This window comes from Ahaetulla prasina, chromosome 3 (genome assembly GCF_028640845.1).
Source record: "Ahaetulla prasina isolate Xishuangbanna chromosome 3, ASM2864084v1, whole genome shotgun sequence".
In the NCBI taxonomy this organism is placed as follows: Eukaryota; Metazoa; Chordata; class Lepidosauria; order Squamata; family Colubridae; genus Ahaetulla; species Ahaetulla prasina.
Genome location: NC_080541.1, coordinates 82,182,950 through 82,203,197, shown reverse-complemented (window position 1 = coordinate 82,203,197; position 20,248 = coordinate 82,182,950). Strand labels below are relative to the sequence as shown.

The 20,248-nt window shown below is 42.4% G+C and overlaps 1 protein-coding gene across 1 annotated transcript in view; it reads right to left on the bottom strand.

Moving 5' to 3' along the window:
* Positions 1-2,301: 2,301 nt before the first annotated feature.
* The window catches only part of NRN1 (neuritin 1), an 18,446-nt gene continuing 499 nt past the window's right edge, over positions 2,302-20,248 (bottom strand). Inside the window, exons 2-3 of the mRNA XM_058176435.1 lie at positions 15,315-15,459; positions 2,302-3,812 (exon numbers count right to left, since the gene is read on the bottom strand). Of these exons, the coding sequence (XP_058032418.1) occupies positions 3,581-3,812; positions 15,315-15,459 (377 nt within the window). The 3' untranslated portion in view covers positions 2,302-3,580. The remainder of the gene's footprint in view (positions 3,813-15,314; positions 15,460-20,248) is intronic.

Genomic DNA, 20,248 nt, shown 5'->3' with positions numbered 1-20,248 from the left:
CACACCCTCGAGCAGGCGAGGAGTGCGCAGGAGAAGGTCTCCTGCGCCGCCCGCGTTCCTGGCTTTGGGCAGCGAGCGGCCAGACGGCCTCTTCTTCTGAGCCTTCCCCAAAGAGCGCGCAGTATCCGACGCGTGTGCCGAGGCTGGCGTCGCCTTGGCTTCCACACTTCCCGGGCACCATCGGTGGCTGCCATTCAATCCATCGGAGAAGCAAGCAGCTCGGTTGGCCGGCCGATGGATTGATTGATGGCGCCTTCGCGCCTGGCTTCTTGCTTTTACAACTCTTTGCATCGAGCGCGCGTTCCACCTGGAGAGGGCTGGATATATAGGACGGGCGGCTGCGCCTAGCATACCTAGCTACTAAAGCGGGCGCCTGAACGTGCCTACCCACATACCTGCACGTGCATCAATCAGCTTGGAAACGATGCCCACAAGAAAGGACCTTTGAAGAGTCAAATAAAGCCCCCAACCTATTATTATTATTATTATTATTATTATTATTATTATTATTATTATTATTATTATTATTATTATTATTATTATTATTATTATTATTATTATTATTATTATTATTATTATTCCTGGTAATAACTCTCCGGGTGAAAGAAAAGAGCGATCCCTCTGTGTAGATTTACGTATTGGTACTGGCTTCTTTACGGAGGGCTCAGAGCGCTATAAATAGGCGAATTTAGAGCGGTTGCTGCTTGCAGGATCAATAGAACGGCTCTGTTCACGGGCTATATTCCCCAGCCCACCTCCCTTCGCCCGTCGCAGCTGGAGCCGAGCTGCTTTTTATGAATTATAGAAGCGGCTCTTCCAGACTCGCTTCCCTTCCCGAGCTCGGGTAATGTTAGGTCGCCTTCTTCTCTCTCTCTCTCCCTCCCTCCCTCCCCCCCTCAACGCCACCGCATCCGAAATTGAAGGGATGGGGCGGAACCGACAGAAGGTTAAGCTGTTATTTATTTTAGCTTCTCGCGCCTCTGTCCGTCCGGGCGGGCGAAGGAAATCTCAGGACACGCCGCGAGCTAAATTTAACAGGGCAAGAAACTAAAGATAGGTGTATTGAGGTTACTCCGCGGCACGTGGATTTCGGAGGTTTTGTAAGGTGACTTGGTTGAACTGAAAAGCCCTCCAGATAGATGGGAATTGCAATTCTCACGGACCCACCTAGAGAGGTTCGGGGGTGGGGGTGGGCAAATATGACAAAATACCCACCTCGTTGAAACAAATGTTTATAATAAACAACGAAGGGAACCTTTTAAAAAATGTATCAAAGCCACACACACACACCTCCAAAGGTGTCCCTGAATGCTCCCCCCTCTCCCCCAATTAAAGGCAGCACACAGATAACAGAACGCGCTCGGCGAAATAAATAAAACTGATTTTCGATTTATTTTTTTCCCCTATGGACAGGCTAAGAACAGGGAGACCAAACCTTTGACCCGAATGTAGTAAGGTCGTTCGTTTCAAGAGGGGATGCACTGTATAATCTGCCCCTCCTTTTGTGAAGAATACTTCTGGAGTTGCTACTGCGAACTTAACCTCTGGGGTTGGATTTCTTTAATGTGACCGCAGGATACGGCCTTGTAGGAGACAAACCAATCGAGCAAGTAGAGAATACATTGTAAGCCGCCCTGAGTCTTCGGAGAAGGGCGGGGTATAAATGTAAACAAAAAAAAAATGGGAATGTGTCCATCTTTTTCCCCCCCATCTCGGTTTCTATTTGGGGGACAGGAAAGGGGGCAAAACTGCTCTAGCATCTGATATTCCAACATCCCCAAAGCTCTTCGCCTCTGATTTCGGGCAAGTCAATGAAGCTCTCTCCAGAGTTCGCTGGTTTCCAAAAGTGATCGAACTGACTCCAGACGTGCGCCATTCGTTCCCTCTTTCCCCAAATAGATGACATCATTCTCCCCACCAAAAAAAGGGGGGGGGCATTTTATGAGGCGCCGTTTTAGCTGAACCTCCGACATGGCTTTTTTTCCTTGAAACTTGCTCTTTTCCATAACTCAGAGACCTGCCATAACCTGCGTTGCATATGGTATGAATATAACCACTTTCCCCCAGAAAATAAAACTGCATCCTCATTTCAAACAATAATTTTATTTTATACCTTTTTCTATACTTTGTAGCAAATCTTTTATGTTATTTTTTTTTGCTGCATTGACTTTATAATAAACTTTCTTAAATTACATTTTTTTTCTTTTAAAATCAAGATTCTCTTAATATACCCCTCCCACAGAACCTTTTAGGTTGTGTGTTCGCTTGTTATTATTTTTGTAACATTAACATATACCTTTCTTCCCTCCCCCCCACCCCCGTGATCTGTTGGATAGCCAATAATGGTGAAACACCTATAAAACAAGAGGGACAACTCTTAAAAAAAAAAAGAGAGAGAAGAGAATTAAACGGAAAAAGGCAGTGAAGACTTGAAGGATGCTTTGACGGCTTTAAGCTCAGCCTTCCGCAACACTTAGCAGCATTCCACGGGGGCGCTTCTTTTAAGCTAAAAAAAACGCATTTTGTTTTTTTTCCATTTTGTTTTCCCCCTTCCCCTCCCCCCCGTTCTTCCTTCTTCCTCCCTCCCCCTCCCGCCATACATTGAGGAGGGAGTCTCGGTTCTTCGAAGTGAAATGATGGTGGAGGGGGGGATATCGAAAACAAATCAGTAAAACGACAAAAGAGTTTCCGAGGCGAGAAGATCAAACGTCGGTGAGTTCATCCCCTTAGAAAGCCGCTCAACCCACGTGCTCAGGTGGCTCCATTTCCGGCCGTGCTCCCCCACCACTTCCAGCTTCCTCGCTCAATTCAACTTTCCAGGAGAGGCTTTGCTTTCCCCAGGCTTGGGGGTGGGGTGGGGGAAGAACCAAGCTCCTCTTTCGTTGCCGTGAGTAGTGTTAGCAGTAGTATTATTTTATTACTATCGTTACTATTATTTTTATTATTATTATTATTACCTATTAACTCTTTATTAGTAATCGGTGGTGGCTGGAAGCCGTTCCTGAGATTCTTGGTGCACCCACGCGCGCACGCACCCACGCACATACACACGCACCCACACACACACACACGGAAAAAGCGGGCTGGAGTTGACCTTAATTCTGAAGAAGAGGACTAAAGCTGAGGTCCGAGTTTGGCTGTTTGCTTTGCTCACCGTTGGGGACCATTTGGCAAATCATCTGAACGCAAAAGAAATGAGAGGGGAGAGAGAGAGAGAAAGAAAAAGAGAGAGAAAGCGAGAGAGGGAGCGAGCGAGAGACCAGGCTGGTCGTGATGGCTTCCGTTTCTCTCTCTTGTGCCCCCCAGTCCTTCCCCAAGATGGATGTTGGGATCATCAGCATCACGGAGACTTCACAACGTGTTTTTCCCCCCCACTTCTTGTGGGTGGGGGAGGCGGGGAAGCTCCCCCACCCCACTCCGCTCCAAGCCAAGGGGCAGAGACGTTTCCTCTGTAAATCCACTTCCTGGAGAAAGAGAGAAGCTGCGGCGGCGGCGGGGGGAAAGGAGGTGGGGGGCTGAAGGAAGGTGGTGGAATCCTGCGTCGTGTGGATCCGCGCGTGCTGTCGACGTGAAGGGCCTTCTACATGGAGATGCAAGTCGCCAACGCGGCGGAAAGAGCCACCAACAGCACCGGGGAGGCAGAGGCTACGAGGGACGAGGCTGCTCGGTTGGTTTTGCCGCAGAGGACAAATAGGTTGCCTTCGTAGTCGAGCTTTTTGGATTTCTCTTTCAGTTTTTCCCAGACGTCTGTCAGCCCTTCCTGACAATCCGTGAGGGCTGTGAGGGTGCAGGAGTGGAAGTCATCCCAGTATCTGAAGAAGGAGGGAAAGACACGAGAGAGGCAGAGAGAGAGAGAGAGAGAGAGAGAATGGTTGGTGGAAAATACTGGCAAACCCTCCTTCCATCTGCCCTTACAATAAATGAATTCAATTTCAATAAATGAATTCAATAAATGAATTCAATTCAATGCAATTTACACTTTTGTGCATTCCCAATAGGAAGAGATGAGCCATTGCTTGAGGCAATGTCTGGGTTCATGTAAGCCAACAGGTTGGCTTAGCACAGCTTGTACCAGTATGAATTCAAATATTATAGTTTATTAAATAAAGTTATAACAAACTATGGTATAGTAGAATAAATGAATTCGGTCAACAATATACACTGCATTCCTAATAGGAATAGATGACCTATTGCTTCACACAGTGTCTGGGTTCATGTATCATGTAAGCCAACATGTTGGCTTGTATGAATTCAAGTATTATCGTTTATTAAATAAACGGAGGTTATAACAAAGCATGGTATAGTACAATAAATGAATTCAATCAACAACATACACTTTTGTGCATTTCTAATAGGAATAGATGACCTATTGCTTGACAGTTCACGTATCATGTAAACCAACAGGTTGGCTTAGCACAGCATTCAAGTATAGTTTATTAAATAAATTGAGGTTATAAAATCCATGGTATTGTACTATAAATGAATTCAACCAACAACATACACTTTTGTGCATTCCTAATAGGGCTGCCAACCATTTCAGTAAATGCTGATAGTTTGAAGTAGGGATGCAGATGAGGGAAGAAATTCAGGTTCAATTCCATGTTCAGCTACTACAGTAGACGCTCATTGGGTGCTTTTTTGGGGGGCCAGTCACCCTTACTCAACCCCTCCTAAGTCACAAGGCTGTTCTCTGAAAAATCAGAGACATCCCCAGTAGAAAAAGGCAACTTTGCCTTACCGGAAGTGGCAAATAGAGAGGGCAGAACTGTAGAAAAGCCATTGTCCTGGCAATTCTATTTGGTTTTTTCATTCTCAATACAATGTCTATTCCCCACTGTCACTCCAGAAGTTAGCCAATGCTCCAGACCAGTGTTTTTCAGCCTTGGCAACCCCAGGACTTCAACTCCCAGAATTCCCTAGCCAGCATTACTGGGAGTTGAAACATTGCTGAGAATTGAAGTCCATACATCTTGGAGTTGTTGAGGTTGAAAAATGCTGTTCCTGACTGAGGACTCGTCTCACTGTTTTCCTGAAATTTTACCAGCATTGGATGTTACTCTTTTCTAACCTGGAGCCTGCAGGACCATAGGACAACATCTCTTGTCATCCCTGTCCATCATCTATACTCCTTGGGGAGGATGGGGCTTGCAATGGTACATTTGCAGGGCATCAGCTTGGTCCATGATGCCCTATCCACTATACTGAATAATTACATCAAATAACTGTTTATAAAAATCACAGGTTGCAAAAGTATGGGTTTTTTTTTTAAACTGATTTCCCCTATACTAGCATATAGGAAGGATATCCCTTCTGAGATGTCTGCTAGGGATGTATCTATGCATAATTGAAAAACATAACATTTTTTACTTCAGAGAAATTATAGGCCAGTCTAAGTAAGACTAGAATTGATGAGTAGTTCATTTATTTTGTTAGAGAAAGGCACTTCTTCTAGTTGCTCAAGGGAGTGAGCATAATAGTAGTCTCTCCTTTGATTTTTCAGAGAACAGCCTTGTGACTTGGGAGAGGTTGAGTAAGGGTGATTTGGCCAAAAAAAAAGCACCCAATGAACTTCTAGTAGCTGAAGATGGAATTGAACCTGGATGTCTTCCCTCATCTGCACCCCTATCCCTAAACTTAATTTACTTAAATGTTTGGCAGCCCTATTAGGAATGCACAAAAGTGTATATTGCTGATTGAATTCATTTACTGTACTACACCACGGTTTGTTATAACCATAGTTTATTTAATAAACTATAATACTTGAATGCATGCAAGCTGCCCTAAGCCAACATGTTGGCTTACATGTTATATGAACACCAACACTGTCAAGCAATGAATCATCTATTCCACTAAATTCTAGTCTGCAGTCATATATAATTTATTTAGTTAACACACAAAAGTGACTAGATTAGCTTACCACACTGTGCCAAAAACAAACTATGTTATAGTTTAGCATGCTATATAAGCCCAGTCCTATTCTAATGGATGTGGGCTGGATGAGTGTGATAATTTGGTTGTAATCAAATAATTGATAAGGCTACCCTAGATGTCAACTGGGTTTTTCCCCCAAAAAACTTCCAACTTTCTAGTTCAGATCAAGAGTCAGCTAGCTGCTACCACTCCATTTCCAAAGATACTTTTATGTGGATTCAATAAAGATATCAGCTTAGAAAATGATGTTCTGGTATAAGCCACTGCTGAATGGATTTGTAGGAAGCCATGGGAAATGCTTTGGAGGAACCATCCCAAAACAGTTAAAAGCCACAAGTCCCATTAGCCATCTTGCCTCTTTTGACTCACCCTGGGAGGCCATGTGTGACTGTATCCTAGGTTGCCAAGCTGTGACTGCATACAGTGATAGAAAATAACTTGGCACATGGCCCAACCATTTTTTCCTCTCACTGCTAAATTAAAACAAAATTGGAAGTGCTTAGAAATGTGCAGCTTATGTTGTAATAATATTTTCCCCCTGAGCAGTAATGAAAAATGTGAGTGGAGTAGAGAAGAGTTGTGACAACTCAGTTTTAAGAGAAATACTGTACATTTTTTAATACAATGTCTTTGATACTCTGAGTTAATGGAACTAGTGACAGGGACCCTTATGAACCTGACACAAAGGATGTCTTAATTATATTACCTTGAGTGCCAGGTAACGGTTAGGGTGCTGGAAAGCTGCAGAGATCAGGTTCAAACCCCCATTCAAACATGAAAGTCACTTCCTTATTATAGACACTACATTTCAGATTAAATTGTTTCAAAATGTTTTATCTGATCAATTTCCATAATATATGAAACCACAAATGAGTGAGCCACATTTTAGGCTGGGTGTTGCCCAAACTCCACCTGTGTCTATGTGGTAACTTAGGGATCAGTCGGTTGGAGAAACCAAGAATATTTTGCCTATTGATTATACTTAAGAAAACCATGGGAAAAGGTATGCATACCCAGCCATTGTGAAACAAAAGCAGGATTTAGGAACCATCAAACTTTTCTTAAAAGGAAAGAGAGTAAATAATTGAAGATATAATAATTTACTGCTTTCTTACTGCTCTACAGTCTTTAATGCTAGCATTTGATTCTGAGAACAAGTACTTCGAGTTGAACTCTGGTTCAAAAATTTAATTAGCTTTCCACATATTTTTGATTTTGTGGCAGGAGTGTCCAGTTTTGGCAATTTTAAGATTTGTGGACTTCAGCTGGCTGGGGAATTCTGGGAGTTGAAGTCCACAAGTCTTAAAATTGCCAAGGTTGGATGTCCCTGCTTTGATGGTTCAATTTATGATCTGACATGCCTACATAACGTAGGAGCATGCCTTTCATATATTTATTTTCCTAATGCTGTTTTATTGCTGCTTTTTATTGGTTTAACCTTTAAAGATTTAGTTTTTTAATCAGTCCAGACAATTACATTATCAATTAGATTAGAAATATATTAAAATTATAAATAAATGCAGCCAAGGATTCCAAAGAGAACCTGTGAACATTTTAAAGTACATTTTTGAAGAGGCACCTTGGAATATACAGGTAATCCTCAACTTACGACCACAATTGAATTGAACCCAAAATTTGCATTGCTAAGCAAGACTGTTGTTAAGTGAGCATTACCCCATTTTATGACCTTTCTTGCCACAGTTGTTAAGTGAATCACTGCAGTTGTTAAGTTACTAACAAGGTTGTTAAGTGAATCTGGCTTCCCCATTGACTTTGTTTGTCAGAAGGTCGCAAGAGGATCACATGACCCCGGGAGACTGCAACCATCATAAATACATGCCAGTTGCCACACATCTTAATTTTGATCACGTGACCATGGGGATGCTGCAATGGTCATTAAGTGTGACAAAAAATCAGCAAGTCATTTTTTCAATGTTGTTGTAACTTCGAACACTCACTACCACTAAGTGAATTACCACTACACTAAGTTGTAAGTTGAGGACTACCTGTAATTAAAGCTTGAGAGTAGAAATTTGCTTAATTAAAGGGTAGCACCTTAAAAAAAATCTGTTAATGATGCAGATTGGCTCAAACGCACCAGATTCCTAAAACAATTCCTTGTTAAAAAAATCAAACCATTGGGAAAAATGAAAGGAGTGCAGCAGATGGGGGAAAAATATTCAGATAAAAAAGGTCCCAAAAATAGGGTTTCCCCACCTCAAACCAACAGCTCTCTCAAAACTCGTTCAGGGAAAAAGTGATACAAATACAGGTAGTCCTCAACTTACAACAGTTCCTTTAGTGACCGTTCAAAGTTACAATGGCACTGAAAAAAAGTGACTTATGTCCGTTTTTCACAGTTGCGACCTTTGCAACATCCCCATGATCATATGACCAAAATCTAGATATTTGGCCGCTGGCTCATACGTATGACGGTTACAGTGTCCTAGGGTCATGTGATCCCCTTTTATGACCTTCTGACAGGCAGGGGAAGACCGATTCACTTAACAACTGTGCTACCAATTTAACAACTGCACTGATTCAGTTAACAACTGTGGCAAGAAGGTTCGTAAAATGGGGCAAAGGTCACTTAACAGATGTCTCACTTAGCAACAGATATGTTGGGCTCAATTGTGGTCGTAAGTCAAGGACTGCCTGTATAAGCAATCCTTTAAAGCAGGGTCTCCAACCTTGGTCCCTTTAAGACTTGTGGACTTCAACTCCCAGAGTTCCTCAACCAGCTTTGCTGGCTGAGGGACTCTGGGAGTTGAAGTCGACAAATCTTAAAGGGACCAAGGTTGGAGACTCCTGCTTTAAAGCATGCATATGAATAACTAATAAAGAATTTCTTCTAAAGTGAAAAACAGTGCCATCCTAAAGCAGTTCACACAACAAAATTATAAGGGCATATTAAAAATTAAGTGAGGTAGAATGACACTGAATCAGGTAAAGCCATTCAGGTGATACTTCCACAATATGATAAAAGTAATTATAGACTGTCCTAAACTTTCAGTTCAGATGTCTAGCTGCTACAGGAAACATTCTGATATTTAATATATAATATTATATATCGTCTGGTGAAAACTATATTGTAAAGCTCACTTAGACATATTTATATGAATCCAGACAAGGCTAGACAAATCCATTTAACTTGGTCACCAAAGGCAATTATGAGAAATGATTGGTATTATCTAATTATTCACTGCAGCTGTTTCTTTTTCAATAGTAATTTTATTAAGAATTGCAATTTTAAAGAAATAAAAACCAATAAACTAAAAAAGAAAAGAAAAAGAAAGTGCATTAGAGAAAAAATAGAAAAGGAAAAAAGAATATAGTAAAGAAAAAGACAAGAAATAAAGAAATGATTTCTCCTTTCACCACAAGTATAATCAATTTTAGTAACTTATCATCTTTTAAAATACAAGGCATGATCTCAAGAAGACATTCCATTGCTTAGCTGTAAACAAGTTCTTACAGCTCATTCAGTCCAGATCAGCAAAAATCCATTAAGAGTTATCAGAAATAACATACCTATTTTAATCTTGATCAAATAAACCAACTGTCTATTCCTTCTTTTTACCTTTAACAATCTTTGGTTCCTTCAACTAAAGTCCTAGAGCTAGAACTTGATTTCTTTATTTCTTCTCACAAAATTCTTCAGAGCTTTAACAAGCTTCTTTTGTAAATCCAATATAGAAAAGTTTTCCAGGTCAATCTTTTGGTTTTTTTAATCTTTATATCCCTTTTAATTAAGACATCCAGTTTCATTTGTATGTCCAATGTTGCATCTTTTCATTCTTGTAGTCTCTCATTTTTAAATCCACTTTCAGATCAGTCTTGCTCAGAACAACTTGATTCTCTTCCATAACATCTTTTGAACACAGTCTATAGAAGCAGATACTTTTAAAAATAATTTCTGGGTCCATTGTCCACAAATGTCCTTTGATATGCCCCATGTTAGAATACTTTTCTCATTCTATATCAGTAAGTCAAATTTAAATGTTATTCTCCTTCAAATGTAATTTTTAGTTCCTTCTGGTTTAGTTCCTTCTAGTGTCCAAACTTCAAAGTCTCATCCTATCATTTTTTTAAAAAAAGAGAATTCAAAACAAAAGCATTTTCCCATGAAAAGGGTTATTATCCATTCCAAAACCTTATTTTAAATCCATCTGGACCCTTAATCCATTCATAACTTTCCAAAATCAAAGTTCTAATCAGTCTTTTGCCATTTATCCCAAAAAAAATTTTAAAACATCTTTACACTTGTATTTCAAACTTCTTTTTGCTAAGGATTGAAGAAAATTCACCTGATGCTGTAAAACATATCTCTCCAAAGATTCCTAAAAGTTGAAAAACAAGCAATTTCTGAAAATGATTAGAAAAGTATGTGAAACCAGTGTCCTTTTGACTGAGCTCACCACAGATCAAGCCAAAAAAAAAGTTATTCCCTCATCACCCAGCGTTTCAAGCCTGCTAGAGACCACTATCATACAGAAATCACTGTCTGGAGCACTTTTGAGGAATCTGAGTTACAAAGAGCCACTTTAATTGCTGGTTGTTTATTCCACTATAGTTCTTGGCTCTACTTTTAGCAGGGCCATCTTCAGTTCACCATTTTTTCCCCAAAAGTCCCACTTTAGCTGTGTTGAAGTATTTATAGCGGTGCTACCTATTCTGCCTTCTCCTGGCTATTTCTTCATTCAGCTGTGCAGTGGTAGTTTCTTCTCTTTTAATGGAACATGCCATTTCAATAGTGAGTCTAAGTACACTTACTTGGAAGCCAGTGTTAAGCCAGAGAGATTTACTTCCAAGTGTTGGGTCTTTAGCTGCAGGGACTGGAAATTGTAGTCTTCTGCCTGTAATTTGGTGTGAAATATCTTTGGCCACCAATAGTTGGCCTGCTGCTGAAAACTGTCATTTTAGGGCCTTCATTTTAGTTCCCTCGATGATACATGGCGATGAGAATTTAACCAGGCTGTTGCATTTCTTTTAGGACTATTAAATTTTATGTTTCACTGAATGTTTGTTGTGAAAGATGTCATCTGTTTTAACTGATGAATGTCTCTTGAGTACAAAAGCAAAATGTAGACTTTGCAAAGCATGCAGTTCAGGAGCTGGAGTTGGAGTCGACCACGAATTAGTCCTGAAATATGCTTTCAAGTCTAAAAGTGATGTCTGGGAAGCTAGATACGACCTTCAGTTATTTGGGTGTCTGAACCTGTCCCTATTTTGTAAAAAGAATCCCAATGAATTGGCAACTAAAACTTCAATGCTGGAAAAAGCTGGTGGCTCTTATTTATCCTTTTATGACTTTCTCTCCTCTCATTTCCCATACCCACTGCCTAAAGTAAACACTTCGCTCTAATGGTCTGTAGAGATTCTCAGTCATCCAGGTCATGGTTGTCCCAAAGGTGCTTTTTCAGGAGGCAACTGGACTTGTTTTTTCTTTGAAGATGCTTTGCTTCTCATCTTCAGCTCTGACAGGATGGTGGGGAATGGAAAGTTTTATATTCCTTGCAGACAGCTGGTCATTTGCATCCTTTTAGGGCAGGGATGTCAAACTCAATTTCACTGACGGCCGCATCAAGGTTGTGTTTGACCTTGGGGAGGCGGGGGAGGGCGTGGCCAGCTCAACGTCACTCATGTCAGACTTGTGATGGCCTGAGCGCTCTGCCAGTAAAAATGGGCTCTCAAGCTCCGTTTCGGCTGCGACAGACTCCTGCAACCCTCTGCCAGTGAAAATGGAGCTCAGGAGGGCCGCATGGCAGAGGCATTGCAAGCCTGTCCTTCACTGTTTCCAGGATGGGCCCCGGGCCAGATCTATGCACCCCCTGGGCTGGATTCGACCCTCAGGCCTTGAATGACACCCCTGTTTTAGAGGGTTGTTGAAGCACTTGGAGGTTTATCTGCATCCTCAGGGTCAGCTGAGTAGAGCTCCTGGTTCCTGTAGTCTGCCACTTTTCTCTGGAACTCCATTCCTATTACTCAGGATGCTGAGGACGCAGATAAACCTCTAAGTGCTTCAATGATCCTCTAAAAGGATGCAAATGACCAGCCATCTGCAAGGAATATAAATCCTTCCCTTCCCCACCATCCTGTCAGAGCTGAAGAAGCTTCTTGGATGAGAAGTGAAACATCTTCAAAGACAAAAGTTGCCTCCTGAAAAAGCACCTTTGGGACACTTCGCTCTAACAAAAGGACCAGCCCTATATTGCTTTAACAATACTGCAGTTGTGTCCTTGAGGACATGCAGAATGCTTTCCTGATCTTTAAACATTTGAAGTTTTCAGAGCTCATTGGTGCATCATTGTGAAGCTCTTTCCATTGACTGGTATTCAATTTTGCAACTCTCAGGCTAAGGATGAAATCAGTTCCAGACTTGTAAACAATTCCAAGAATTCAGTAGGAACAGGAACAAAATATGAATAGTAAAAAGCATGCGCACCGCCGGGGATGCAGTTGTATCTGTAAACAACTATTTTGTTCTCTCACCTCTCTTCCAAATAATAATAATAATTAAATCGCAAAATTACATTCTGTTAACAATAGGAATCATTATCACCCCTCCCCCCCATAGCTCGCCCCTTGTCAAGACAGACACGTGGCCTCGACTGCTCATGACTTCTGGTGGCTCGTAAACAGGCTCGTGGCGGGGCTGCAACACCTTGTAATTTACGAGCCCTCCGAACTGTTTGGTGGGAGTCCAGCGCTTGGTTGCCGTTTGTAATAAATAATGAGGCCCGGAGACGGCGGAAAGGCGGAAAGGGCGTCTCTCCTGTTGTATTTCTGCCGTAATTGCGACTCCCGGAGGCAAACTAAATCTTCCCGGAGCTTCTTTCGACACGCGAGAGAGAGAAGAGAGAGATCAGAGGAAGGGAAGGGGGGGGAGGGGAGGAGCGGCCTGGCGGAATGCGCCTGGTTCTAATTGCGGAATATAGGGCAAGGCTTCAGCTCCGCCCCCGCCTCCTCCGCCCCTCCCCGAGCCTGCCTTGCTTGTGGCTCTCCCGTTGTTATTTCTGCAGGATCCCAAGTAGATATTTCTCCCCTTTAGGGAACGCCACGGAGTGTAGCAGGGAGGCCGGGGTGGGGGTGGTCGAGCTACCCGTGTCGACGCACTGTTTGCTTCGCGTGTTACGCTTAGGAGAGGCGCTGGTGCTTGGCCTCCCGCAAGGCTTCGTCAGTCTTGCCTACCCTTCTTCTTCCCTCGCGCTTTCTTCCTTTCCCTCGTCCCTCGGGCGCAGCCTTTCTCCTCCACAAGGCCGTTTTTGTGTCTCTCCAGGCCTTTAAAAAAACAAACCCGGAGTTTTAAAAAGCCAAAAAAAAACAAAAACCGGAGGAAGGAGGTGCCTTTTTTTCCCCGCGCCTTTTTTTTTTTTTTGGTCAGGGGTTGGGAAAAGAGAACGTCGACCATTTTCGATTCCTCGTTTCGGTGCCACTGGAGACACCTTCCAGTCAGAGCGAGATTTTTCTGTTCAGGCTTCTGAATTGCGGCGGTGGTGGTAGAAAGAAGGCTTGGCTTCCAAGTAAACAGGGCGCATCGTGGAAGCGCGTGAAAGATTTTCGGCAGCCGATTCCACAGTTCCAGCTTGCTTCAAGCGAAACGGTGGCCTTCCCCCTTTCCCTCTCTCCAGATACAACTCACTAAAATCGGGGTGCAATTTGGTCAACACCCAGTTTGTCCAGTCTCTTCTCTCTGGAAAATTGCTTCGGTGCACCCAACGTAATTTATTTCCAAACAAGTACAAGCAATGAACAACAATGCTCATTTGCTAACGTGAAGCTCACCAACTATAGAGATTTGAGCAACAATCCTAAAAAAACCCCAAACATGTAAGCTAATATGCTCACAGATAAGACTCGATGAATCCAATCAGCTGCATTTAATTCCCATTAAATCTCTTAAGATTGAAGTCTTAATGCTGGAAGTAAATTCCATTCGATTATTTGCAGTATGCTCCAAGGTCAATACAGTCTGTGTCAGAAATAAGTCCAGTTGAAATTGGATGGGATGACTTCCACAAACACACGAGGGAGATCTGGCAGCATATTGAGTTTCCATTTAAATATTGGATTGGCTTAATATATTTATGCAGGATTGAATCTGATTATTTCAAGCTAGCCTGTTTCCAAATTTAGAACTGCAACCTTCGCACAAGCAACAATTCTGCTCATTACTCCACAAGTCAGTTTCTGAATTTAGATGGGGCACAAAATGTGGTTTCTCCCATTTCCTTAGGGAAACTGACCATCTCAGCAGGTTCATCAGAGATAAAAGAGGTTGAAAGTGGCTTGTGGTTTTTCAGAATTGCACCATAACACACCACCATAAGACAAAATAAATTATGGGTGCATTTGTAAATGGCTAGCCATTATGATGTCTTGAAAGAAGTGTGGGATGAAGGAAAGATCTGCATTTGAATCCACATTATGTAGTATAGTAACTCGTAACATGGAAGGAAAACGTCGGCATAACTATTCTGGTTAATACGTCAAGTTAGAGTACCCTGCCCAGAAAAATGATCTAAAAATAGAATAAAACATGTTACTATTACATTGCTATGTTGCTTAACAAAAAATGGGTTGGTATTTAAGAAGCATGTTAAAGCATCACTAATTATGGGTAAATATTCTTTCCTATTCCATTCCAAAAATTATTTGGGAAGAGGTAAACATATATATATAGCAATAACTGATGGAGGAAGTAGGCAGAAAAGCCTATGGAGAAAACAGAGTCAGCCAATCCAGGAGCTGTTAAGCGCTTTGTTTCAAGCATGCACGTTTTGGTGGATGGAAGTAAGCACCTGGCCATCAATAGTATACAGCTGGCTATGTTTTTTTTAAATGTCAAGGGAAAAAATGGAGTAGAGAAAAGAATTACTACAGCAGAAGTCCCTGATAGTTTGGAGCCCAGTTCATTGTAATGTAAATCTATTAAAATATCTTTAATTTTTACTCTCTTTAATAAGATGTGGACTGCCCAGAAAATCGTATGTATTTGAAAATAAATTCCCCTGAAATCTGGCAGATTTTATTTCTATTAATCTGTGCTTAGCTTGGATGGGTGGGTGGTTTCAAACAATGGCAAGGATGCATCAAGATTACATCAAACAGTTTTGTCTGCTTATTATGGTTATTCTTGATGGGCAAGAATGGGTAAGAAACCCTGTCTCCTGAGGGTTAAGTTTATAAACCCATATGAAATAACTGTTTTTTGCAAGCTAATTGACTTTCTTTTGCTTATACCTAACTACAATAGCAAATGACTTTCAAAGAAAAATATAGGTAATATATAAGTATTAAAAATCACAATAACCATTTTAGAGTAACCATATAGATAAACACACACAAACCGGAAACAACTGTAAAAGCATAATGGAACCTACCGGCAGATTGTTTCGAGATTTTTCTTGTCATCCAGGTCTTGCGGATAGTTGGCAATGTTTTGGCCCATCTTGACCACGCAATCCGAGAAGCCCTTAAAGACTGCATCGCACTTGCTCGCTTCTTTGACTGCCTGCACCAGGTATGCTGGAGAACAGATCAGCACCATATCAGCTGGACAGCTCCCAACAAGATAGTAGCATGCTGTACCCACCCCTAGTTTGATTCCAGAAAGCGCCTCTGCGATCAAGTACACCTTCCTTTCACCTTCACACAGCTGCACCAAAGCTACAATAGGAGCAGGATCTGCTCTCCTAGTAGCTCTCTTCATCTAAAACCACCACCACCCTTTTACATGAAATTGGAGAAGCTGCATTTGAAACGAAACACAGTGGGTCTAAAGCACAGCTAGATCAAACTCTGCATTTAACTCTTCCTTAAGTGACCCCCAAATAACTTAATTCATAAAACCATCGTTGCAACAACAATAGCAGTAGCAGTTATTTTGGGTTATTTAACCATTATTTATCTTAGAATCCGTTTTGATTTATTTTGAAGAGGGGTTTCTAAAAATTATTTTATTTTATTTTCTGAAAAATATTACATTAAAATGAGCAAACATCAACTTCTGAAATGTTGTATTGATTTCTGAACAGAGACTAATGGGTGAGATGAACTTTAAAGCCAGCCACATTGTTGAGGTTGCTGAAACTGTCTGTCTCTTAAGTAGTTTTTCAATAATCTACAGAATAGAAGAAACATTCCTACGATAATGTCAAAAACAGAGAGTGTATATACTGTACATTTGTCTATAGAGGATGATGAACATATCTGGAAGTCATCAAATGTAGACAGATGTTGAAGTCCTACCTTTTATCATTTCTTTCTGCAATCAAATCTGCCTGCTTGCCTCCCCCTCCATGTTGCTCCATGTAGTTAGAAACATGTACCATGTTTCTAACCAGTAGTTAGAAACACCTTCCATCTGTTTACAAATGTGAGGTAGTGAGTGTAATACAAAGTGCTCTTATGGAAATGATATTTATAAGTGGATTGTAAGTGTAAAGGGATATAAACAGTGACTGAAATATTGTGTGCATGCTCAGTCCTTGTTTTCTGGTCACTCCTCCACCACTTTCCTGATTCTCCCATTCAAGTACAGACAAAAATATCCTCTGGGGTCTCCCTCTCATTTATTCTCTACACCATCCGCCTTTGTTGCCTTTGAGGAATTTCCCTACCAATCCAACCTTGTCTGTTCTGCTGTCCCTACCCACCACACACATCATTAATGCTGATTCCCTGCTATTCATCTTCTGCCTCTCACAAGTAGCCTATAGTCTCTTTGCAAGATCTTCAGGGAACCTGAAACAAGGGCATCCTTTTCTGAGAAGGTGATACTGTGACATCCTTTTGGGTGCAACCCGTATCAAAGTCAAGTTCTCATTCCCTGGGATGATTTTGTTAGCATGCAAGATCCCTCCCCCAAAAATTAGGGTAGTCCTTCCCACCTGATATTCTTCAGATCTGTTTGACTACACCATCATGCTCAGCCAGAATGGTAGGAGTCTTATATATCTGGCGAGGACTAGATTGGAAACAGCATATTATCTTCAACCCATGGAACTTGATGGCAGGGTCTTATTTGATCGCAATGGATCTGAAATGCACCGGTGGTAAAATAAGTCTCTCCCTGTGGGGTGTGCATGTGTGAATGAGAGGTAGTTTGGTCATTGTTGCTGTATGTTGGTCACTTGGTTACATTGCTGAAAAATATGCACGCACAAACATCAATCCAGCTCAATTTCTGTTTGTTTGTTTTTTGAAAGCAGGTGAGTGGATACAGAGCAGCATACGGGCAATTTATCCCTATCAATCCTGCAGCAAATGAAAGGGAATTAGTGACTTCTTGGTTTTAAGTGATCGCCTGGCTCGATTCTGAGCAAACCATTAGCTATTCACGTCAGTATGTTTCAGCCTTCTGCAGCAACCTGAAAGCCCCTTCCAGCCCCGGGAAGGCAGGCGAAGAATGGGGATTTGCAATCGGGAGAGGGGGATTTTTCCACCCTAGAGATGTTCGTACTAATCCTTTTGGGAATGCGGTGCGTGCTGGTGTGTGCATGTATTTAAAGTGGGTGAGTAAAATATACCCTCGTTATATCAAAGCTCAGCGCTGGTAGAACTTCTCTCATCCCCGCCGGATTATATCGTTAGCTCAATTTAGTAACCACCTCCCTCTTTTTTTTTAACTTACTCCCCCGCATCTCAAAACACTGCTAGACTGCAGGCGTTGGCTGCTATACCGAACCAACTAACCAGTAACATACACGAGAGGCCAGTCCAAGAATAAACCCAGACTTCTTTCTTTCTTTCTTTCTTTCTTCCTTCCTTCCTTCCTTCCTTCCTTCCTTCCTTCCTTCCTTCCTTCCTTCCTTCCTTCCCTGAGGCCTGGGCAAAGCGCTCCTTCCCAAAGCCTCTGGATTTGTGTCTTCTCCCCAGCTTCCCACCTACAGACGGGTGCAAAGGGCAGCGGTGGACATCAGGGGAGAAGGGCTAAGTACTTGAACCTCTCTATTCCCACCTGTTCAGCTGGCTCGGTCGACGTTGCCGTCGCCTGGATAGAAAGGGGGCTACATCCCTGGAGATTCCAAATTCAGTCTCGCCTGAGAAAAGGACACATTTTTTTTTGAAGAATCTCACCAGGGATTTCACTAGCAGCTGTCAGAAAGGGCCTTTTTCTGCGTGATGAACACGCAGCCAATTTGCACGGCAAAAGAAGAAACCAACAAAGCCTCGGTCACCGTTGCAAACCCGCGTGTGCCCCAATGCGGGATTCGATCCTCCTCTTTTTTTTCTTTTATGGAGGTATTAAAACCCTGGGAGCTGGGGGAAAGCGAGGTGGATGTATATAGGTATTAGCCTTCCCGTTGCTCCGCTGCGTGTTCTCACATCCGCAGTCCCTCTTCTTCTTTTTCCTACCTTTGCTTTTTAAACAACCTTGTTTCCCTGGAAAGGTCAGTCATTCGGGATTCGTTCCAAACATCCTGGTGCAAAGGAGTCCAGGCCCAAAACCAAAGCCCCTCTTTTGTTTTTGTTTTCGAAAGCAGCTCTCTGGACAATCATTCTACTTACGAGGCTAGAATAAACCAGGTGGGTATCAAAAAACAAACAAACAAAACAAAAACAAATGCCCAGCAGGGAAAGTTTATTATTCAATACGTCCAGAACGGCTGGAAGTAGAATAATACCAAATATAAAGATAGTAATCGATAGAAATCGTAGCGCACGCGCATTGCACAAATCAAGTCATCCCCCGCTGCCTGTTTTCCTTACATTTTTTGTGCGCCTTTCCAAAATCCTTACCTCGGGAGGATACCTTGCGGGCAAATAAAGATAAAGGAACAAATGAACCCTTTTCCTTTCGAGGATGGGTCGACACGCAACCGCATCTCTCCCAGCCCAGAGAGGTAGGAAAGGGAGACAGGAACGCCTATTTCTCGGGATAGAAACGCGCCAATTTCTTCTACAGAAACGGAATTCCAACAGTTAAAACACAACGGGCGAAGCTGCGGAGAAGGGAGAAGAAGGGGAGATTCTACAGCTTTAACAAGTAAAAACCCAGCAAGATTTGGGATGGAACTGCAAATACCTTCTGCTCTTCTCAGGGTCCCCCCTGAGGGGCCTTTTTTCCCCACCACCAGAAAACTCAACCGGTTTCCCGGCCATTATTTTTATTTATTTTTTTCGAAAACAGGAAGCGTCTTACGAGAAAGGTCTCGCATCTCTCCTTTCTCCCCACGCCTGGGTTTCCAAAACGCTGCAGACATTGTCGGCACAGAGAAAAGCTTGCTAGGAGAAATAAAACCCGAGACCACAAGATTTGGGACAGGAAACCTCCGGGGAGGAGGTGGGGGGGGCAGGGAAACAGATTCTATAAAGGGGTGCGTGCGGACGTGTCTGTGTGTTTGTGCTTTGCAGTCCTTTAAATCAGGCATCCTTGACAAAACGTGGAAGGGCATGGTTTTCTGTGAAGCTGCCAACCGCAGCGGCTTTTCGCCGATTTCTCTCTCTTCCATCACCCCTCCCCCGCCTCACAACGCGCATCTCCGCTAAACAAGGCTCGGTGCAGATGTGAAAGTGGTCCTAACTTCCAAGCGCCTCTACAACTGCAGAGCTTACGGCCGAAGCGAGGGTTTCAGGGACGAAATCGGGAATATCTTAAGCTCGCCTTCACCAACGTAGAGAGAAGCGCGCTCATTTTAACACACACACACACACACGCGGAACAAAACCTATTCCCTAATAGAACTCCCCCTCCCCGAAATGTCTGTTTTTGAGCAAAGACTTTTCGCGACGGAGACAAGGAATATATCTGATGAAGCTCGGTTTGATTCCCTTTTGATTTGTTCCTTTCGATCTTTCCTCCCCCCCCCAACGATTTTAACACAGCATAAAATGTATCTCCAACATCCTTTGACAGAACACCACACCTGACACAGAAACTTTGAACTGACACGATTTGTGTTCCTTTTGTTCGCAAAGCAACATCCATAATAATCGAGGTACATTATTTGCGTCCTTGCTTTCTCATATCTCGAAGGGGGAGATAATTTAGCTTCGGAGAAATAGGATGGGATCTGCTTTGCCGTGATGCAATCTTGTATACACACACATACGGACACGGGCACGAGGGTTTCGGGTGTGGGGAACGACAGCAAGGTAAAACAATCCAGTTAAAAAATGCGTCCTGGGGTGAGGGATGAGAGAGAACATGAGACCTCGAATAAACAGGCAAATGTAGATAAAAAGCAGCCCAAAATGCTCTCAGCACATTGTATCATGTAACTGTATAACAAGAACTCTCACATTAACAGAGCCTTGTTAATTTAGATATTACAGGTTAGTGCGGGGCATTTGTTTGGAATGAGAAGAAAAG